Below are 24,108 nucleotides of genomic sequence, written 5' to 3'. Positions count from 1 at the left end.
TGTCTGCATCCCCAGAATAAATAATATATAAAAAAAAACCCGATGAGGAAGATTCACTCCCTGGTCTCGGATGATCTCAGCCCTGCTGGAGTGCCGCAATTACCTTCAGCATCCCTGTGCTTTGGAATGGAATGAGTCAGCTTGGGTTCCTCCTCCTGATCGATCTCCAGTGACCCCTCCTGACAAATGGATCTGTGAACATTAGGTGAGGACAGGATCAGCTTTGGCTTTGACAACTCTTCATCCACAGGGATGTCTCTCCCCCTCTGCTCCACAATTGGAATGTTCAGCCCTCCCTGTCCTATTTTGAGGAACTTGCTCTTGGAATCCTCGCTCCTTGCTTCGTCTCAGCCCTTCTTTTATATGTATGCATTTACAAGCTGCTCCCGATCTTCTTCCCTAACTCTTCTGTTGCTTGGCGTCTGGTTCTTCACTATGTAGAGCCTCCAAACATCCTATACTAAAGGCATATAAATAACGGCTGTCATTGCATCCATATTTAGTATAGAGTATTTCTGAGGTGACATAGTTATAAGAAGACGTTTAAAATTCATTCAGAAAATTCATGAAAATAATGATTAGCTGTCAGTGACTGAGTTCAATACACTTCATGTTTTATGTTTGCTATATATGGCTAAAATTATTATCTGTTAGCATGTTGAGATGGTTCTGAATTTTGGAATTGCGTACTGCTGTGTGATGCATATGTCTAAGGAAGATGCACCTTCTTAACCAGCAATGTTGTGCATCTTGTTTTCATAGTTGCGATAAACTTGCCGCCCACCATGTTTATCAGTAAAGGGCTATTACATCGTTACACAGCGGTTCAGATGCACTTCCACTGGGGTGCCCTTGACCCGGAGAGCAGTGGCTCAGAGCATACGCTTGATGGGATACGATATGTGGCAGAGGTACAGTGAATGCCTTTATCTTACATCTACTTTTCTGATATTGCAACGGTGACTACACTTCAGGAATACATCATTGACTATAGACTTCTTTGGAACATCTTGAGATTGTGAATGGCACTATATAAAGGAGTGTGAGGTGATGCATTTTGGTAGGAAGAACATGGACAGACAATATAAAATAAGGGGTGAAATTTTGAAGGGATGCAGGAGCAGAAAGACCTGGGTGTATATGTGTATAGATCATTGAAGGCGGCAGGACAGGTGGAGAGAGCAGTTAATAAATCAGTTAATAAAGTTAATAATTAATGAGCTTTATTAATAGGGGCATAGAGTACAAGAGCAGGGAGGTTATGCTGAATTTATATAAGACACTTGTTAGACCTCAGCTGGAATATTGTGTACAGTTCTTGACAGCACATAATGGGAAGGAAGTGAACACATTGGAAAGAGTGCAGAGGAGGTTTACAAGAATGGTTCCAGGAATGAGAAACTTCAGCTATGAGCATAACTTGGAGAGGTTGGGACTGTTCTCCTGGGAGAGAAGAAGGCTTAAATGAGATTTGATAGAGATGTTCAAAACCATGAGTGGAGGTGGATAGAGTAGATAAGGAGAAGCTGTTCCTGCTCGTAAAAGGCTCAAGAATGAGAGGGCACAGATTTAAAGTGATTTGCAAAAGAAGTAAGTGTGACGTGAGAAAAAGCTTTTTCACGCAACGAGTGGTTCAGGTCTGGAATGCACTGCCTGGAAGTGTGGTGGAGGCAGGTTCAATCGAGGCATTCAAGAGGGCATTAGATGATTATTTGAATAGAAACAGTGCGCAAGGGTATGGGGAAAAGGCAGGGCAATGGCATTAGGTCATAATGCTCATTTGGAGAGCTGGTGCAGACAAGATGGGCCGAATGGCCTCCTCTGTGCTGTTAAAATTCTGTGATTCTGTGAAATGCAAATCTTTCTTTTGTTTTCTACTGGGAATGTGAAATTGAAATAAACGCCTTGCAAATTTTGCAAGTATTCTTCCTGTTAGCCAATCACTCAGTAGCATTGATAGTATAATCTGGTTGTTACATAATTTTAAAACATAAACCAGTTAATATGTAAACAGTGTTGAATAATACATATATTGATTTTAAGTTTACCAACTGAAATCTGTTTTGTCCTTCCCATAAAATGGGTAATATTTTTCCTGTCAATAACTTCATCAAAATTATGAAGTGAGATATTATGTTGTCCTTTCACTATTGGCACCTAAGTTTGGACCGAAACCATAATTTAGGATGAAGATCTTTCTGTCCCATTGTAGAGTATAAGACTGGAGCCCCTAGTTTTTACAGGCATGGATTTAATGCATGGAACTATCCACAAGTTGGCACTTGAAGTGACCTCATCCAGAGAAGTCATGAAATGGCTACTGTGGGAATTGGGGTAATGTCCTCCTGGCTGGATAGTTGGAAAGCTTACCAAGCCGGGCTCGTGGGCCTGAGTGTTTCCCTTGTTGGGTGCACGTGCGTAATTGGCGGGCCCGGGGCTGAGATTTGTCCTCTGACCTGCGATTTCAAGCTGGCTGGCCCATGAACAGCTGCAGAAAAGCTCAGCCATGTCGGGGTGGGGGCGGGAAGAGGGCGGGTGACGATGTCACCTGCAGGCGCAGGTAAGCACTTCGAGAGAGCTCCCCGAAGGCAGACAGCAGCCCCGGGGAGCTGCAGACCTGCAACTAATAAAATAAAGCATAAAAAAGCCGCAAAAAAATGTCCACGCAGCACAATCGAGCGCTGGAAAGCAGACCTCGTTAAAATGCTGTCCCCAGATATTCCTTTAAATTTTATTTCCTAATGGAGATTTCATCCCGCCCTTGGATGAGGTTTCATCAAAAATGGCCCATCCACTAACCAGAAGGTTGGATGGTCCATGAAAAATCGCAGACAATTGTGCCGTCAATGGGCTTCATTGTCCACTTAATTGTTGGCGGGCACGCTTCCGACTGCCGCGTGTGCATGCCGAGCGGAATATCGTGCGAGTGTGCGATGATGTCGGGACGCTCACCCGACGTCATCTCACGCGATTTTACGCCTGTTCGGGTCAGGCGCATGTCTGCCCGCGGAACATAAAATTCTGCCCCATGGACTTTGAATGTGAAATTCCTTATGTTGACAACTTTAGCAAAATAATTGACATGATAGCGTCCACACATTTGCTCTTTCCTGTCAAAGACACTGGATGGGGATAAAGATCAGGAACCTGGGCTGAAATTTCCTCTCCCTAGTTCAGGCTGCTTTACTCAGAACACACCTGGAATCTTCCTGGCCAGCATGACTTAGTGCTACACTTTGTCTACTTGGCTTTCAGGGAGCATAATGCGAGCACTGTAGGTTCAATATAATGGAGTGTTTTGGAAGTAAATGACTCATGTAACTTGATTAAACTCCTCAGCCTTGACATTTGATCAGCATATCATTGCATCATGTGGTCCTACCGCAACTCCTTGCTTTTATATACTCATTAATCAATCATTGTTCTAAATCGCTGACCCAGTGCACAGGTTCGTAAAAGATTTTATATCGGTGATTAGACAAATGAGTTTGAGTGGAAACTTGAACCATAAAGTCAATTTGCAAAACCAGCACAATCCTGAGTGCAATTTTCACCCAATTTTGGACTGCACTCAAAGTGGAAAGCCTAAAATTTTTACCATATTATATCTGTTGCCCCTTCACTCATCATCCCTGTGCTTACTTACTTACATTGGGTCCTGGCCCAGCAATGTCTCCATTTTAAACTCCCGAGCCTCACGTTCAATTCCTCTGTGGTCTTACTCCTCCCTATCTCTGTAATCTCCTCTGGCCTCGTAACCCTCCGAGAACTTTGCATTCCCCTAATCCTAGCCTCTTGTGCATCCTATGCTTCTTTCACAGCATCCTTGGTGAACACGCCTTTGGCTGCCTTGGTTCTAAACTTTCCATCTCTCTCTCTCCTCCTCTAAGATGCTCCTTTAAAACCTACCTCTTTGATCATCTTATTTTGCACCAGTGAAGCACCTTGGGACATTTTACTATGTTAGAGGCGCTATATCAATGCAAGTAGTAACATATTGGAGTTATGATTATGATTCATCAATACTTTCACTGTCAGTTTTTATTGGGGTAAGGTTCGAGAAACTGCAGGCAGCCCCCTTAGTGTCTTGCCCAATTAACTCTTCCTCATTTGTAAACTTAGATGGTGAATGTTGATGCATTTTCTGCCTTCACACAATGCCCACACGTACATACTCTCCCTAGCTCACTGCACGCCAATCAGGAGGAGAATAATTGTTGGGTTTATCCTTGCAAACTTTTTTGAACAAGGGTGTAAGGTTTGCAATTCTCCAGTCCTCTGGCACCGCCCCCGAGTCTAGGGAAGGCTGAAAGTACCAGACTTCATGTAGTATGGTTGACAATAAGCCATCAATGGGTTTGTACAACATGGACTGACACTTTTGTTTCGTGTTTTGTTTTACAGCTGCATATTGTTCATTATAATTCTGACAAATACAGAAATTTCTCTGAAGCTTCTGATAAAGCAGACGGATTGGCTGTGCTTGCATTTTTTTATGAGGTATGATTCATGGCTCCTACATAAGTGACCTCGCAGCAATACAAAATCTACACTGGTGAGGTAATGAAAGTTAGGCTCTGACCTATTAGCACAGGCAGCAGCATCTTAACCAGATGAACGCCAGTTTAAGTTTCCATCATATGATGAGATGCTTCAGTTTGGTCAATTAAGGGGAGGAGGTGCCATAGTGCTATTGTCACTGCACAACCCGGGGTAATGCTCTGGGGACCCAGGCTTGAAACTGACCATGGCAGATGGTGGGATTTGAATTCAACGTAAAATCTGGAATTAAAATCTAACGATGATCATGAAACCACTGTCGATTGTTGTAAAAAAAAACCCATCTGGTTCACTAATGTCCTTTAGGGAAGGAAATCTGCTGTCCTTACCTGGTCTGGCCTACATATGACTCCAGATGCACAGCAAATTGGTTGACTCTTAAAAAAAAAATGCCCTCTGAACAAGGTCAGTTAGGGATGGTGAATAAATGCTGGCCTAGCCAGTGACGCCCACATCCCATGAACTAATAAAAAAAAAGGGAATGAATAGGTGTGGGCGGCAACTGGTACAATCATCTTTTATTGCTGCAAGCTAATCATTAAGTTACATCGACTGGGGGAGTGCCTTGGATCTCTACTGGTTAAAAGCAAGGGGGTCTGGTAATATCTTAATTATACTTGGGAATTATGGAATAAAAGGGACATGGAAATATCTTAATGTGCTTCAGGCTTTGAAGTACCGTGGGCAAACATGACAACCATACTGCACCAGCAATATCCTAAAGCAACCCTGGCAAATGGTTAGCCAAGTTGTTTTTGGTTGGCATTGGTTGAGGGGGGAATATGGGATCAGTTTGTGAAGGTGCAGCTCATTAATTGAACATGTCAAAGGATGGAAAGATGCAGCTCCCTTCTAATTCCCCTTACAGAGAGCCACCTCTCTCGGTGGGTATGCTGAACAGAGGAACATTGTCCTCCACGTGGAAGGAGAACAGAGCTAAATCAAACCGAAGGTGTATTTAAGAACACAGCTAGAGGTAAGTTGCATGACGATGAAAGGGATATAGCCGGAACAATACATCTAAATTTGAGCGTTAGAAGGCTAGCATGATAAAGCTAATATTATTATACCCTACATGTTTCGTACAGTAGTAAGAATCATGTAAACTTCAGAGACATGCTCTTCAGATGAGTCTAGAACATTTGAAAGAGCTGTAATTTATGACACAAGGTGTTGGTATCATGTGTAACACATCTACATTGCAAAGACAGCCTAAAGTACTTAGTGGCATACGATACAGAAGCATTATATGCATCACTGCAAATCACAGCTAAGTGTGGGGTGATCGGGACAGGATGTAACATGTCAGTCTCAATTCCAAATCAAACTCATTCTGCTGACACAGAACAATGAGAATTAGGCACATTTCTTTATTCTTCCATGGGATGTGACCGTCACTGGCCAGGCCAGCATTTGATGCCCATCCCTAATTGCCCTTGAACTGAGAGGCTTGCTAGGCCATTTCAGAGGGGCAGCTAAGAATCAGCCATATTGCTGTGGGTCTGGAATCACAAGTAGACCAGACCAGGTGAAGACATGAATGAACCAGATGGGTTTTTAACAATACTTGATGGTAGTTGTCATACTGAGATTAGCTGTCAATCCAGATTTATTAATTGAATTTAAATTCCACCAGCTGCCATGGTGGGATTTGAACCCATGGTCCCAGAGCATTTGGCTAGGCCTCTGGATGACAAATCTGGTGACATTGCCACTATACCATCACCTCCCCCATTATCTGACTGTCATGAAGAGATATCGATGTATATAATGTTATTGGAAATTATTTTTAAATTGGATTTAGGTAGGGCCTGTGTCTATGTGTGCATCCTAATTGGATTAAAGTCAGCTAATCTGGGTGCTTTAATATATGGTAGTTTCAGATGTTGATTAGATAAACGTAAGATAGAAGGTAAAGAGTACATTTGCCATTGTTGAATAAACCATTCAAGAGAATGGGTAAAATCTTGCACCTAGCTAGGAGACACCAGGCAATGTGTTTATATTACTTACAAAATTGTTGGAATAATGGAAGGATTATTGTTAGGAGAGATAAAATTAAAAGAAACTAGTAATACAATGAAAATTTAATTCAAAGAGAAAGCTAGGTATAAACCGAGAGGAGTTTGTGTGTGTGTGTCATTACAGGCATCTGTAAGCCTACAATCCGCAAAGGAACCAAATTGAAAGGAACCTCATTTTGAATTTGTAAGGTCAAATGTGCTTTGCCTGGTGTCTGTTTAAAGTCATGGGTTACTGTTGTCTTGGTGAAGATTTACATGGGAGTGATTAATTTGGGGGTTTGTTTAAAAGTTATTATGGTGGTAATTTGTAGACATGTGTATGTGTTAAAATTTGTTGTTAAATTAATAAATGTTTAATTTAGTTTTATATAAAAAAACCTCTTGAGGCTTGGTGGTCTTATTATTGAATTCAGAGCTGCATCTCAAACATACCAATTTAAAATAGGTAATGGCAGTTGTTCAAGTTTCCCTCTGGAATTTAAACAACTCAGCCTTTACCAACTGCTGTGTCATAACAGACTGACCAATAAAGCAGGAAAATGCTGCCAGTACAAAACAGGTCCATCAACTTTTAACTAGGGAAAGATAGGTGAATGTTTCAGATGGGAGCTTTTGTCGGACCCAGGGTGAGTATTCGTTATTATCTGTGCAGGCTGATGAGGATGCTATGTACCGGTCCCATAGTGGAAAATGAGTATCAGAGGTGGGGGAGCATTGGCAGATTGGGAGAGCAGGTTACTTACTCTCCATTCAGAGAATGAACTATGAAGAGGGAGAACCAAGGAAGGGCAGAGGACGAGAAGTAAACAGGAGGGGACCAGAAAAAAACATTCAGATACACATCCAATCAAGGATGAGTTTGGAATGTGAGCTGGCCTGTTTATCACAAATTGAATTCCATAGTGATGCATGCGTTCTTTCTGCATTTTGTGTTGTTAAATGCCAGAGGCTGTATGTATGCAATTTAGAAGATACATTGAGTGGGTTCAGTGACTCCTGCACTGAATTTCAATCACGATTCCGCACGGAATTGATGTGGATTATATTAGAGTCAATTTGGTGGGGGAAAAATAACTGGTCCCTATTGAATTATGTGTTCATATTTTGAATTGCTGAGATCAGCTTGTTAATTAAATACACCTTAATCTGAATTAGCTGCCAATTATGAATCTTATTTTAATTTGAAACAGCATCTGAGTGAATCAGGCGGAATATAGTTGGCTTAGTGAGCTTTGTGTCATTGCAACTTGAGCAGATCTATCACAGAGCAATAAAAGCTCATGGCTGGAAAAAAAGATTGAAAAGGAAGCTGTTATTGATCCACTGCCACAGCTAGAGCTGTCAATGAGACATATGTTTTCACTATTTCGCATTTAAGGAGACTTGCAATCTGCCTGTATCAATTACAGCGAAACATTCATTATCCAAAGGGCACCTCTCCTCGATAGATAATAGAAACTGGCAGATAAACAAGAGGTGCCCAAATCTTCTTTCAACAGGAATTGTAAGCAGACTTCTTTTGAAAAGGAGGATCGCATTTGGCTGCCTGTATCTGAACTTGCACCAAGTCCTGTTGGCCCACCATCGCTACGCTGCCTAAATGGCATTGACTCCTGAATCCAGCAATGTCGCGATTTTAAAATTCTCATCCTCGTTTTCAAATAACAGCAGAGCCCCCACACACACCCCCCCATCTCTGTAACCTCCTTGAAGCCCTATAACCCTCTGAGGATGCTGCATTCCTCCAAATGTGGCACCTTGCTGATTTTCCTAGCCTCTTCTTGGATCACATAGGTGGCTGTGTCTTCAGCTGCTGAGGCCCTAAACTATGCAATTTAATCCCTAAACCTCTCTGCCTCTCTACCTTTTTCTCTCTTACTTGAAGTTGCTCCTTAAAACCTTTCTCATTGATAAAGTTTTTGGTCACCTGTCTTAATATATCTTTATCTGGCCCAGTGTCAAATTCTGTTTGGTAACGCTCCTGTGAAGCACCTTGGATGTCTTATTACATTGTAGGCGCTATATAAATGCAAGTTGTTCTTTTATTTAAAATGTTTCATTTAAAATAAAATTCCATTTCCTGCACTGTTAACCTTGTGGCTGATTATCAAGAATGAAGCTAATGGGAGGACTCTGGGTGGGGACTTCAATGTCCATCACCAGGAGTGGCTCAATAGCACCACTACTGACCAAGCTGGCCAAGTCCTAAATGACATAGCTGCTAGACTGGTCTGTGGCTGGTGGTGAGGGAACCAACAAGAGGGAGAAACATACTTGACTTCATCCTCACCAGCATGCCTGCCGCAGATGAATTTGTCCATGACAGTATCGGTAGGAGTGACCACTGCACAGTCATTGTGGAGACGAAGTCCCACCTTCACATTGAGGATACCCTCCATCCTGTTGTGTGGCACTGCCACTGTGCTAAAAGGAATAGATTTTGAACAGATCTAGCAACTCAAGACTGGGCATCCATGAGTCGTTGTGGGCCATCTGCAGCAGCAGAATTGTACTCAAACACAATCTGTAACCTCATGGCCTGGCATAATCCCCACTCTACCATTACCATCAAGCCTGGCGATCAACCCTGGTTCAATGAAGAGTGCAGGAGGGCATGCCAGGAGCAGCACCAGGCATACCTAAAAATGAGGTGTCAACCTGGTGAAGCTATAACACTGGACTACATGCAGGCCAAACAACATAATAAGCAAGTGATAGACAGGACTAAGCGATCCCACAACCAATGGGTCAGATCTAAGCTCTGCAGTCCTGCCACGTCCAGTCGTGAATGGTGGTGGACAATGAAACAACTCACTGGAGGAGGACGCTACACAAATATCCCCATCCTCAATGGAGGAGCCCAGCACATCAGTGCAAAAATTAAGACTGAAGCATCCGCAACAATCTTCAGCCAGAAGTGCCGAGTGGATGATCCATCTCAGCCTCCTCTGGAGGTCCCCTGCATCTTGGTCTTCAACCAATTCTATTCACTCCAAGTGATATCGAGAAACGGCGAAAGGCACTAGATACTACAAAGGCTATGGGCCCTGTCAATATTCCGGCAATAGCACTGAAGACTTGTGCTCCAGAACTTGACGCGCCCCTAGCCAAGCTGTTCCAGTACAGCTACAACACTGGCATCAACCCCGGCAATGTGGAAAATTGCCCAGGTATGTCCTGTACACAAAAAGCAGGACAAATCCAACCCGGCCAATTACAGCCCCATCAGTCTACTTTGGATCGTCACTAAAGTAATGGAAGGGGTTATCAACAGTGCTATCAAGCGGCACTTGCTTAGCAATAACCTGCACCCTGATGCCCAGTTTGGGTTCCGCCAGGATCACTCAGCTCCTGAACTCATTACAGCCTTGATTCAAACATGGACAAATGAGCTAAACTCCCAAGGTGAGGTGAGAGTGACTGCCCTTGACATCTAGGCAGTATTTGAACAAATGTGGCATCAAGGAGCCCTAGCAAAACTGGAGTCAATGGGAATCAGGGGGAAAACTCTCCACTGGTTGGAGTCATACCTAGCACAAAGGAAAATTGATGTAGTTGTTGGAGGTCAGTCATCTCAGTTCAGGACATCACTGCAGGAGTTCCTCAAGGTAGTTTCCTAGGCCCAACCATCTTCAGCTGCTTCATCAATGACCTTCCTTCCATCATAAGGTCAGAAGTGGGGATGTTCGCTGATGATTGCACAATGTTCAGCACCATTCGCGACTCCTCAGATACTGAAGCAGTCCATGTCCAAATGCAGCAAGACCTGGACAATATCCAGCCTTGGGCTGACAAGTGGCAAGTAACATTTGTGCCACACAAGTGCCAGGCAATGACCATCTCCAACAAGAGAGAATCCAACCATCGCCTCTTTATGTTCAGTGGCAGTACCATTACTGAATCCCCCACTATCAACATCCTGGGGGTTACCATTGACCAGAAACTGAACTGGACTAGCCATATAAATACTGTGGCTACAAGAGCAGGTCAGAGGTTAGGAATTGTGCGATGAGTAACTCACCTCCTGACTCCCCAAAGCCTGTCCGCCCATCTACAAGGCACAAGTCAGGAGTGTGATGGAATACTCCCCACTTGCCTGGATGAGTGCAGCTCCCACAACACTCAAGAAGCTTAACACCGTCCAGGACAAAGCAGCTCGCTTGATTGGCACCACATCCACAAACATTCACGCCCTCCACCACCGATGCATAGTGATAGCAGTGTGTACCATCTACAAGATGCACTGCAGGAATTCACCAAGGCTCATTAGACAGCACCTTTCAAACTCACGACCACTACCATCTAGAAGGACAAGGGCAGCAGATAGCTGAGAACACCACCACCTGGAACTTCCCCTTCAAGTCACTCACCATCCTGAATTGGAAATATATCGCAGTTCCTTCACTGTTGCTAGGTCAAAATCCTGGAACTCCGTTCCTAACAGCACTGTGGATGTACCTACAACAGATGGACTGCAGCAGTTCAAGAAGACAGCTCACCACCACTTTCTCAAGGGCAATTAGGGATGGGAAATAGATGCTGCCTGGTCTAGAGGTTATTAGCTATGAGGAGAGTTTGGAGAAACTCGGATTGTTCTCACTACAGCGACGGAGATTGAGGGGCGACTTGATAGAAGTTTACAAAATTATGAGTGGCATGGACAGAGTAGATAGTCAGAAGCTTTTTCCCAGGGTGGAAGAGTCAATTACCAGGGGACATAGAATTAAGGTGAGAGGAGAAAACTATAGAGGAGATGTGCGGGGCAAGTTTTTTACACAGAGGGTAGTGAGTGTCTGGAATTCGCTGCCAGAGGAGGTGGTGGAAGCAGGTACGATAGTGGTGTTTAAGAGGCAGCTTGACAAATACATGAAAAGGATGGGAAAAGAGGGATACGGACCCTGGAAGTGCAAAATGTTTTAGTTGACAGGCAATATGATCGGCGCAGGCTTGGAGGGCCGAAGGGCCTGTTCCTGTGCTGTACTTTTCTTTGTTCTTTGTTCTTTGTTGAAATAAATGCTGGCCCAGCCAGCGAAGCCCACACCCTGTAAATAAATTTTAAAAAGGTAATCAAGGTTTCAGTGTATGTACATTCTGAAATCATATTACATGTAACAAATCTCCAAGAAAGAGGAAGCAGATTCTGACCTCATGAAACAATGGTCCAAATGAATCTGGAATCAATAGCGATTATTGATACAACACTGGCAGCACTCCCAGAGATCTCCTTAAATATCCTTTCAACTCTTTCTCTCCCAAGCTTCCTCATCCCAGCCTTCCTCCACTATCCTACCCCCGTTCCCTCTTGATTAGTGTCCATTTGTTACCCATCCATCACCCTGTAAAGCTCTCCTAGATGTCAGAATGTAATGTGTGCTATAGAAATGCAAATTGTTGTTGTTGAAACACAGCAATGAGGTGGTCAGCAGTCTATGGCGGAGATGTGTCATTGCGATTTTCTGACTGGACATTGGTCTTTTTCCAGGATGGACATTTTGAAAACACATACTACAGCGACTTTATATCCAGCCTAAGCAAGATCAGATATGCAGGTACATGGCTTTTTTTTCCAAACTTTTCAACCTTTGTGGCAGCCTGCGCTCTGGTATATAAAGTTCTTACTTTAGAAAGAACTTGCATTTATACAGTGCCTTTCAGAACATCACAAAGAACTTGTGAAATGGAGTTACTGTTTTAATGAATGGAAACACAGCCATTAGTTTGCACAGGACATGGTCCAACACAGCAGTTATAGAATGATACAGCACAGAAGGAGGCCATTCAACCCATCATATCTGAGCTGGCTCTTTAAAAGTACTATTCAATGAGTCCCATTCCCCTCACGTTTTCTCATCGCCCTGCAATTTTTTTCCCAATGAGATAATTGATCAGATACCCTGGGCAGAATTTTGCCATTGGTGAGTAGGGGGCGGGGCCTGCTTGCTGACGCGTAAAATGACGCAGGATGAAGTCGGGCGAAACCCCCAACGTCATCCCGGTCCATTTAAATTTTCAGGGAGGCGGGGGTGCGGCAAAATCAGCTGTGGGCCCACCAACCTGTCAATGGCCAATTGAGGCCATTGACAGATCAATTAAAGTACTTAGTGTACCTGCCCGTCCAACCTTAAGGTTGGTGGGCAGGCCAGGAGCCCCGGCGGCAAACAGATAAAACATGAAACCTCATCCACAGGCGGGGTGAGGTTTCATGCAGGGTTTTAAAATTTTTAATAAAGTTATGATGTTAATTATCAACATGTCCCATCTAATGTGACATTGTCACATGAGGAGGACATGTTAGGGAATTTTTTTTTTCTATTTTTAATATTTTTCAAAGTGTTAGCGATCTCCCTGAGGCAGCACTTAGTCTCAGGGAGATGTGCAGTCTGTCGTGCGCATGCGCGAAAGAGCGCACTCTCGCTTTTGGGGAATCCCTCTCCGCCCGCATAGGAAGTGCATAGCGCTTCCCACTGGATGTCACGCTGGGCGGGCCTTTTAATTGGCCCGCCCATGTAAAATGGCAGCGGGGCCCGCTTCTCCTGCAGGGATCGGCTCCCCGCCCGCCAGAGATTGGGTCGGGCCCACCCGCCCGACAGGCAGGAAATTCTGCCCCCTGTTTTCAGTGACAGTGGCTAAGGGATAAACGTTACACTGGGTGGAATGCCCTTGCTCTTCAAATATTATCAAGGGAACTTTTCCATCTAAGAGATAATAATGGGGCCTCGGTTTAACATCACATCTGAAAGATGGCACCTTCCACAATGCCGTGCTTCCTTAGTACACACAAACATACAAACATACGAAATAGGAGCAGAAGTAGGCCTTCTGGCCCCTCGAGCCTGCTCCGCCACTCATTAAGATCATGGCTGGTCTGTTTGTGTTTCCAGTTCCACATTCCCAGCTGTCCCGATAACCTTTGATTCCCTTGCCTAACAAGAATCTACCTACCTCCGCCTTAAAAATATTCAGTGACCCCGCCTCCACCGCCTTCTGAGGCAGAGTTCCAAAGTCGCACAACCCTCTGAGAGAAAAAAATGTCTCCTCATCTCTGTCCTAAAAGGGTGACCCCTAATTTTAAAACAGTGAACCAAAGTGTCGATCTGCATTTTGCACTCTGACCCCTGGAGTGGAACATGAACTTACACAACTTCTGAATCAGAGGCGAGATTGCTACCCACTGAACTGCGGCTGGTGTCCTACGGTTCTTACTTAAACTTACCTTAGGATTCATTGTCATTCACAAAGGGATGTCTTTAAATTACACACTACATTTTTTATTCATTCACGAGACATGGGCGTTGCTGGCTAGGCCAGCGTTTATTGCCCATCCCTAATTAAGGTATGATTCCGTGAGGATGACTGTATCAGGCTGTTGCTTGACTAGTCTGTGAGACAGCTCTCACAATTTTGGCACTAGGCCCCACAGGTTAGTAAGGAGGACTTTGCCACGTTGGCAGGGCTGGTTTGATGTTGTCATTTCCGGTGCCTAGATCGATGCCAGGTGTTCTGGCCAGTTCCATTCCTTTTAGGCTTTGTAGCGGTTTGATACAACAGAGTGGCTTGCTGGTCCATTTCAGAGGGCATTTAAAAGTCAACCACGGGCGTGCATCCCCCACGTCAACCTGTGTCATTTAGATTTTCAGTTCGGCGGGCACGCAGCCGAATCGGCTGCTCGCCTGCCAAACTGTCAAAGGCCTATTAAGGCCATTACAAAAGTAATTATCATTAATGGACCTGCCTGTCCAATCTTAAGGCTGGTGGGCAGGCCGGGAGCCCTGGCGGGCTTCTGAAAAAACATGAAACCTCACCCATGGGCGGGATGAGGTTTAATGAGGGTGTTAAAATTTTTATAAAATGTTTAAATAAAGGAAATTGACATGTCTCGGCTCATGTGACAGTGTCACATGACTGGACATGTCAATAATTTTTTTTCCCCTTCTTCTTTGAAATTTTCAAACCTGAGCCGATTTCCCCGAGGCAGCACTTAGCCTCAGGGAGATCTGCGTGTACGAAAGAGCGCACTCCCAGCTCAGGGAATCCCCCTCCCCCCCACCCCCCACCCCAGTCCGCACAGGGAGCGCATAGCGCTTCCTGGTGGACGTCACGCTGGACGGGCCATAATTGGCCCGCCCACGTAAAATGGCGGCGTGCCCCCCGACTGGGGGTGCCGATCGGGAACCTGCCCACCTGCCCTGCTCCCCCAACCCCCCCTCCACCCCTCCCCCCCACCCCCGATGGGGGGAAAATGTTGCCCCACATTGCTTGGGTCTGGAGTCACATGTAGGCCAGACATGGTAAGGATGGCAGATTTCCTCCCCTAAAGGACATTAGTGAACAAGATGGGGTTTTATAACAATCAATAATGGTTTCATGAACACCATTAGATTAGCTTTCAATCCCAGATTTATCAATTATATTTAAATTCCACCAGCCGCTGTGGTGGGATTTGAACCCATATCACCAGAGCATTCGTCTGGGCCTCTGAATAGCTAGTCCAGTGACATTACCATTGACACCACTAACATGAAATATTACTCTTTACTGAACTAGGGGGCAGGAATTCATTGGGCGCATGTTGCTTGCCTGCCTCTGAAGGAAAGTCGGTCTGATTAAAAGACTGCCCGGCTCTGATAACTCACTGGGGGCTGGGCTCATGAGGCTGAGGGTCGGGCTTCCATTCCTCAGAGAACAGGTAGTCCCACCTTGGAGAGCTGCAGGCCAATCTGAATGGCCAAGCAGTTCTAGCAGTCCCAGCAGCGCCAGAGCTCAGTAGTGGACACTGTTGGGACTGCAAGAAGCCCACAGAGATTGGTGATGGTGTCCAGACCCAGGTATGTCAGGCTTTTAGGGCAGGGAGGGATCGGAGAGGCTAGGGAACGCGGAGAGGGGGTGGGGGCCAGCAGGCAGGCGGGGGAGGAACAAAGTGACTTCTTGCAGGGGTGGGGGGTGGTGTTGGACATGCCCCCAATGCACACAGGCAACCACGCCCCCCCCTCCCCCCCCCCCCATCAATTGATGATCCTTTCTGCCTTTAACAGAAACCCTTTCAAAACACGGCCTTTACGCTCTGGCCCACCTCTCAGTGCCCAGCGTTTTATGGCAGTGGAGGTCGTTTGAGGCTCTCAATTGCCAATTAATCGGGCAGCAAAGGGCCTCAATAGGCCTAAGGACGGGTGGCCTAGTGGGTGCCTTACCCACCTCCCACCCCCCCAACGATATGGAGAACAGGTCGGGATGGGCAGGAAGGAGGTGGGGGCTGGGCACCTGACATATTTTACATGTCCCCCCGCCACCTGCTAAAAAACACACCCCTTTTATGGGAGCTGTAAAATCCAGCCTGAGGGAAGTGATATTTCCTGGCCCTTGACTGTCAAATTGGTACCTCAATAAAAAGAGGAAAAGGTGCAAAGAATCATTTTTATTGTAATATAAATAGCTCCCCCTTTTAACATTGTCCGTCTGCTAAAGTTTACTCTCAGCGATCCTAAAAAAAATTATCACCATGCTCTGGGAGGGATGTCAAAGCAACTTAGGCGACTTGGCTTTTAATTCTGGCAACACACACCAGAGGCTGTGGATCTGCAATGAAATGGTTTGACATGGATGGCAGCTGGTCACCTGGTAATGTTATCATTAACAAGGCATGAACACTTGTAATGTCTTTTTTTTGGGTGGTGTTTACTATTTGTATGTCAGGAGATGGTGTACGTTTCTCTGTTCCATTTCAGGGCAAGTTACTGAAATACAACCAATAGACATCAGCACCATGCTGCCCGATAACCTCTCCAACTTCTATAGATACAGAGGATCATTGACAACTCCACCTTGTTTTGAGACAATAAGCTGGACAATCTTTGACACACCAATTGTGCTCTCATCCAATCAGGTAAAGGTGATCTCAATTATTAATACATAAAGATTCCATTTAGATTAGCCTAATGCTCTGTATATGGACATGGATGGAATATGCTCCTGCGATCATAAACTGACAGAAGAACAGACTGCTCACCAATATCCTGCGATTATCAGCCCAGAAGAGCCACATACAATGGGGTCCCATAATATTTAGTTTTTTCTTTTTGGTTATATTTTAAAAGAAACACTTGTTCTCCCAATGTAAGAACATAAGAAATAGGAGCAGGAGTAGACCATACGACCCAGCAAGCCTGCTCCACTGTTCAATGTGAGCATGGCTGATCTTCTAACTCAACCCCACTTTCTTACCTGCTTACGATACCCCTTGATTTCTTGGGAGACCAACAATCTATCTCAGCCTTGAATATGCTCAATGATGGAGCATCCACAATCCTCTGGGGTAGAGAATTCCAAAGATTCACAACCCCCTGAGTGAAAAAATTTGTCCTTATCGCAGTCCTAAATGATTGACCCCTTATCCTGAGACCGCGGCCCCGTGTTCTAGATTCCTCATCCAGGGGAAAACACCTCTCAGTATCTCCCTGTAAAGCCCCTTCAGAATCTTGTATGTCTCAAGGTCCTATCCAGTGTGGTGCTGAACTGCGCAAATCGGGAGAATTCCAGTTTTGATCTGAATAGCTAATCCCAGCTGAGGGCAGCAGTGGCATCAGGATTCAAAAAGAAAAATCAGCAAGATTCTCACTCATGATTGCTACTGAGCCCTGTTGGACGTTATAGGAGTTTGGACATCAGGTAAAGGCAGGATCAAGCTGCTGCACACAGCCTGCTGATTTTTATTGATGTACACACATGGAGTCTGGGTGAGCTACTGCCCAATATTAACATCTAGTATAAGTCAGGCCCTTTAGGACAGGAGGGGAAAACATTGGAGGGGAGCAAATGAGAGAAAAGATGAATGACCTGCATTTATTGTAAGGAACACATCTTTTTATTTCTGTTGGGTTGTTGTAAAGAACATATCTTTTTATTTTCTGTTGGACTGTGGATTAAAATTACAATGGCTGCAGTTTGAAAGACATGTCCACTGGAACAGGATGAGAGATATATACAATGTTGCAGTTCTGGGACAGAGTGTGACATGAAAGATAGGATGGTGCCAGAAAGGAGTCCTGAACAGATTAGAAAAACTGGGAGTGATGCAACAGTGCAATTTTCAAAGTGGGCAGCACCAATTGTACCTGTTCTCAAATCTGACCAAAGGATTCGAATTTGTGGGGACTACAAATCAACAATCAATAAAGTGGCTAAGTTGGACAGATACCCCATACCAAAAATTGAAGACTTATGCGTTAAACTGGCAGGTGGAACTACCTACAGGAAGCTTAATATGAGTCATGCTTATCAACAATTGGAATTAGAGAAGGTCTCCCGGAAATTTGTCACCATAAATACACACAAAGGGTTGTACCAATACACCCATTTACCTTTTGGCATATCTTCACCTTGCGCCATATTCCAAAGAAACATGGAAAATTTGCTATAGGGACTGTCCCATATTGTAGGTTACATGGGTGTCGTTCTAGTGACTGGACTCACTGAAAAAGAACATTTGATAAACTTGCAAGAAGTTTTGAAACGTTTTTCACAGGTGGGAGTGCGTTTGAAAAAAGAAAAGTCCACATTCCAAGTGAAAGAAGTAACTTACCGAGGTCACAAGGTAGATTCACAAGGCCTACACCCAGTTGAGGAAAAAGTGAAAGCCATTAGAGAAGCACCAGCACCAAAGAATTTATCTGAACTTAAGTCATTCTTCATGATGATCAATTACTATGAAAGCTTCTCGCTTAATTTGTCGACAGAATTGGCATCGCTGTGTTACTTGCTCAAGAAAAACCAATGATGGTCTTGGAAAACACAGGAAGAAGCTTTCACAAAAGCTGTTGCAATCATCTACCCTACTAGTACATTTTGACCCGAAGCAAGAGTTGGTGCATCTCCCTATGGAGTGGGGGCAGTGCTTTCCCATCGAATAGATGCTGGATCAGAACGGCCTGTAGGATATGTATTGAGAACACTCAATACAGCAGAAAAAAGGTACTCACAGATGGAAAAAGAAGGCCTGTTGATCATCTTTGGTGTTAAGAAATTTCACCAGTGTGTACACAGTCGTCATTTCAATATCATATCGGGCCACAAGCCCTTGCTGGGGTTATTCAGCGAAGACAAGGCTATACCACCTATAGCCTCAGCTAGAATATAAAGATGTGCATTGATCTTGACAGCGTATGAGTATGCTTTCATTCATAGACCCGGAAATCAAATTGCAAACACAGATGCACTCAGTCGTTTGCCCACGCAAGTAAACGATGAGGATGGTCCAATTCCTCAAGAATTTGTTTTATTATTGAACTTCCTGGATTCATCACCGATATGTGCTGGACAGATTAGAGATTGGACAATTCGAGACTCAGTCTTATCCAGGAACAAGTTCTTCATGGGGTGGCCACAAGAACAGGAATCTGACGAAATGAAACCATATTTTCAGAGACAATACGGAATAATCAGCCAGGAAGGTATCTTATTGTGGGGAGAGCGAGTGAATGTTCCTCCAAAAGGATGAAAGCCATTGTTGTCTGAACAATATAGCGCACATCCGGGAATGTCCAGAATGGAGACCACAGCACACAGCTATCTACGGTAGCCTGGCATGGATGGAGAAATAGAGAACTTAGTGAGAAGTTGTATGCAGTGTCAGCAAGTGCAAAAGTTACCTCCAGCAGCTCCGTTACACCCATCAGAGTGGCCAGGAAGGCCATGGGTGCGATTACACATCGATTATGTGGGACTTTTTATGGGAACTAATGTTTCTACTTATTGTTGATGCTCACTCAAAACGGATGGACATATATGAAGTGAAGTCGTCGACACCTTCCGCTACAATTGACAAGCTACGATAAAGTTTCACAATCAATGGACTACCAGAAGTGGTCGTATCAGGCAATGGAACGGTATTTACGAGTGCCGAGTTTCATCAATTTATCAGCCTCAGCGGTATTACTCATGTGTAAACTTCACTGTACCACCCTTCTTCAAATGGACTAGCTGAGAGAGCGGTTCAAACATTCAAGTCTGTTGTGAAGAAGTTGTTAGGAGATTCTATTGCAATTAAACCAGCACGTTTTCTTTTCCATTATAGAACCACCGCTCATACAACAACAGGTGTCATGCCTGCGGAATTGTTGATGAAACACCGTCTCCCATCGAGGTTGAGCCTAATTATGCCAAACTTGGTTGGGGGTGGCGGAAAGGTGGGAAGGCGTCAGGGAAGTCAGAAAATTGGTCAAGACTGTCACAGTTGTGACAGGACATTTAATGTAGGAGAGAAGGTATATGTAAAGGATCTTAGGGAAGGACCAACGTGGCTGTTTGGTGAAATAAATGCAGTAACTGGACCTCTTTCCTACCATGTGAAAGTGGAAGTTCCAGTCATACAGAAACATGTGGATCATATAAGAAGAAGAGAAACAAAATACCCAGAAATGACTCCACCAGTGTTCATGACAGAGTCAACGTCTCCTGTTCAAAGAACTCAGCTAAGTACAGATGTGTCTGAAGGTACCTGAAAGAGCCGAGGAAACAGATTTGCAGAACCAGATGCTCAAACAACTCCAGTGAGGGAGGTTCCAGATAAAACATCAGAAGCTGTAGAGCTGAGATGTTCAACATGCATAAGGAAGCCCCCAGAAAGACTGACTTTGTAAATTATTTATCTCTGTGAATGATTTGACATTTTGAAAAATTGTAAATTGTATTTCTGAGTAAAGGGGGAAGGATGAAGTAATCTGATGTGTAATATACCTTTAAGACGAATGTTTAATGAAAGATCACATGATCTTGCTATCCAATAGCAGAGTAGCTCAGGCTACCTCTGTAGTCAGAAGTCTTGAGTTAGAGTTTGAAGTGTAAAGACAGAGTTTTGAGTTGTAAGCACACAAGTGTAGCTGCCGAGTTCTTTTTGTGAATAAACAGAATGTGTTTATTCTAAGAACGATCTACTGATCTTCTCTGTCTCTGTACCAACTCGGTCACCCCGAAACAAGCGTGCAGCCCGGATCCTTAGATCCCAACAAACCTGGGTACGGGATCCGACACTGACCGAGATAGGGAACTCACTGCGTCGCTGAACAGTGGATGCAGGCCCCTGCTCCTTTTTTCTCTGGAAGAAAGGTATTGGTTAGCCAACATGGCCTGCCACTGGGACATGAACAATGTAACTTTCCGAGAAACAAATATGTATTAATGTGAAAAACAAATTTCACCTAAAATCAACAATAAAAGGACCTCACTTCAATGAAAACCCTTTCTCTCTTGCATAACAGGTGCAGGATTTAAAAGTAAAATGGATAAAAAAATAAGTGGTTCCGATAAAACTGCATGGCTTTTCCCAGCGTGATCCTTACGTTGTGGCTTACCCTGTTCCACACCAGTGACCATAGAAGGTGTATTTGTGCACCGCTGATGTTACCAGGGCGAGAGCTTTACTGCGAAAACACTTCTGCTTCTGTGATTATATTGAAGGGATCAGGTGCAGGAATGTCTTGCTCTTGATTTCTATGTGGCGAGGTTCGCTCGAACAGGTGAAGGTTTGGTTCTCAGATAAAGGACATAACCAGGCCTGACTCTGAGGCTGCTCACAATGGAAGAACTTGCCAAAGCTCACTCAAGCATGAAGAATCAGCCAGGTACTCGAGCACTGGAATTGTATTCCAGCCAGAAAGCAATTAAGAAAACAAGCTCAAATATAATTTCCTAAGGTTGAAAGGCAACTTTCTTCAAGTCAGCACTGGGATGATGCAGAATGCCAATTTTTATTAGGGCGTAGCAGATTTTTATTAGTTGCTACGAATACATGTAGGATCTCTGTTTTCCTGCTGAGCTACTAGAATTCTCAGCTGCAGCACCACCAAGAACAAATTTACCCTTGGGACAAATAGGGGGCAGACTTGTGCTGAATAAAGAAAGAAAAACTTGCCTTTTATATTGTGCCTTTCATGTGCAGCAGACATGGTAAAGTGCTTTACAGTTGATGGAAGTACTTTTGAAGTATAGTTACTGCTATAGTGTAGGGAACGTGGCAGCCGATTTGCGCACAGCAAGCTCCCACAAACAGCGAGGTGGTAATGATCAGATAATCTGTTTTTTGTGGAGCTGATTGAGGGATAAATATTGGCCAGGACACCGGGGATAACTCCGCCATTCTTCTTCAAGACAGTGGCACGGGATCTATTACATCTAACCCAACAGGCAGATGGGGCCTCGGTTTGAGGCCTCATCTGAAAGACAGCACCTCCTACAGTGCAGCATTCCCTCGGTATTGCACTGGAGTGTTGGCCTTGGTTGCCTTAATAGCCTGCTATGTATGGCGGCTGGTAAAACCATAATAGCTTGTAGTATTGAAATAACTCTCATTGTTACTGACAGTGTAAACTGATAGCTGACTGAAACTGCTCAAACGCCTGAACAAGCAGAGCTTTTAACTCACGAAGCACTGATCTACTCTCTCCCAGTTGGCATATATTACACCCCTGCTGGCAGGAAAAGGCAATTCCAACAGTGCTGGTTGCTCTCACCCTGCAACTGAGAGGCTAGTGATTTTAAATAGCTACCTACAACCTGTTCCTGATTTTGTTTTCAGTAATCCTCTATGCCAAATCTACATTTTGGGTTCCGCTCGATTTCACTTCATTCATTCTCTGGATGTGGGTGCCACTAAGAAGAGTAACTTTATTGTCCATCCTTAAGTCGCCCTTGGGAAGGTTGTGCTGGGCTGATCCTTCTCGAACCCCTTCAGCCCATGTGGGTGAGGTATGGAGTTCAGTATGAGTAATGCAGCCCTGGAAGGATAATTTTATACTTCTTTATATCTTTCTGCAGATTCGGTTATTGGAAACTTCTGTGCTAGACTGGGAAAACAAAACCTTGAGGAATGATTATCGACACACACAACCAATCAATGACAGAGTTGTAGAAGCTTCTTTTCAACCGGTCCTGATGAAAGGTCTAACAATCTATCTTTCTTTTACTAAAAAATTAATTTTTCAACTGTGCACCTCCAATAGACTAAACGATTCCTTTATCACATTGATTTTCTTTTAGCAGGTTCCTGCCATCTTGAAACAATTCTTGCAAAGTTGGACAAAATTGAAGAAATTTTGAACAATTTTGAAGCCAATTTGGAATCAAGACAAACAGGTAAGCCACGACACGTAATGTGTTATTACAGTCCGGCTTCAGGATAACTTACAGATAAGGAAATGTTGCAAAACAGGTTTCAGGGTTGCCTGCTTTAAATAAATGGCCTTACTCCATTTTGAATAAGGTCACCGTAATTATAACTTCTTAGATGCCCTGGAGAGTCAGGCGCTTTGCATCTCTTTTTTTATTCAATCATGGGATGCGGGTGTCAGTGGTAAGCCAACAATTATGGCCCATCCCTAATTGCCCTTGAGAAGGGGGGTGATGAACCGCCTTCTTGAACCGCTGCAGTCCATGTGGTGTAGGTACACCCACTGTGCTGTTACGGAGGGAGTTCCAGGATTTTGACCCAGCGACAGTGAAGGAACGGAGATATATTTCCAAATCAGGATGGTGTGTGGCTTGGAGGGGAACTTGCAGGTGGTGGTGTTCCCATGCATCTGAGGCCCTTGTCCTTCTTGGTGGTAGAGGTTGGAGGTTTGGAAGGTGCTGTTGAAGGAGCCTTGCTGAGTTGCTGTGGTCTATCCATCTTTTCACTACACTTTCATTCAAGGTGGAATAAAGAGAGTCAAGTGGACACAATTGCTACATTACAGCAGCAATTTCACAATGTACTTCATTGGCTGTAAAGCATTTTGGGACGTCTAGAAGATATGTAATTTCTCAGGAGGTTCCTAAGGTACTTCACAACCAATAATTCGGAAGGATTAGGTTTGCGCCCCCACTTATGATAGATGCAGCGAGTGGAAACTTCGCTTCTGAATACTGGGCAGGTGCCCAGTGGGAACACATGAGATCTGTGGGTGTGGGTGGGGAGTGCCACCCTCTTTCTTTATAAAAGGTAAGTGCTTTGTTGCCTTTTTTCCGCAGCCCATCTGGTAAGGCACGAGGAAGATGATGCTAATGGGAATCTACCTCAGCTACTCTTCCCTAGTAAGATCTACAATCATTGACTTCCAGCAATGACTGTGTGTAACACTCAAGTGGAGAAGTCTGACCAGTTTTCCCCTTCACCAATTGAGTTGTTGGAGAAAATGTTAAGGCCCTTATTGCATCTCTGGTTGGAATCTAACTCAGTGTTGACGGGAGGTTAAATCTGGGACCTGTCTCGTTGGTATGACTCACAGCTGAAGGCTTTTATCCCTCAAACATCAAGGTGATTATCCTATCTTTGCAAAGGTTTCTCCCCCTTAAAAGAAATGCTGGCGCTTCTTTTATTTCCTCAGGAATGCTGTTGTATTTTTGTTCCAGGTATGAGTAACTTTTAAAAAGCCCCTCCCTATCTCTATATCCTCCAGTCCTGAAACTCCTGAGATCTCTGCATTCCTCCAATCCTTGTTCATCCCTGAATTTCTTCACTCTTCCACTGAGGACCATGCCTCCAGCTGTCTAAGCCTTC

General features: G+C 44.3%; 1 protein-coding gene across 1 annotated transcript in view; it reads left to right on the top strand.

The window, feature by feature from the left end:
• Positions 1-24,108, top strand: part of ca6 (carbonic anhydrase VI) — a 37,068-nt gene that overhangs the window by 2,739 nt on the left and 10,221 nt on the right. Inside the window, exons 3-8 of the mRNA XM_078559199.1 lie at positions 763-911; positions 4,405-4,500; positions 12,067-12,133; positions 16,307-16,464; positions 22,389-22,512; positions 22,614-22,706. Coding sequence (XP_078415325.1) covers positions 763-911; positions 4,405-4,500; positions 12,067-12,133; positions 16,307-16,464; positions 22,389-22,512; positions 22,614-22,706 — 687 coding nt within the window. The remainder of the gene's footprint in view (positions 1-762; positions 912-4,404; positions 4,501-12,066; positions 12,134-16,306; positions 16,465-22,388; positions 22,513-22,613; positions 22,707-24,108) is intronic.

This window comes from Cetorhinus maximus, chromosome 15 (genome assembly GCF_964194155.1).
Source record: "Cetorhinus maximus chromosome 15, sCetMax3.hap1.1, whole genome shotgun sequence".
NCBI classification, from domain to species: Eukaryota; Metazoa; Chordata; class Chondrichthyes; order Lamniformes; family Cetorhinidae; genus Cetorhinus; species Cetorhinus maximus.
This window is presented reverse-complemented; position numbering and strand designations above follow the sequence as displayed.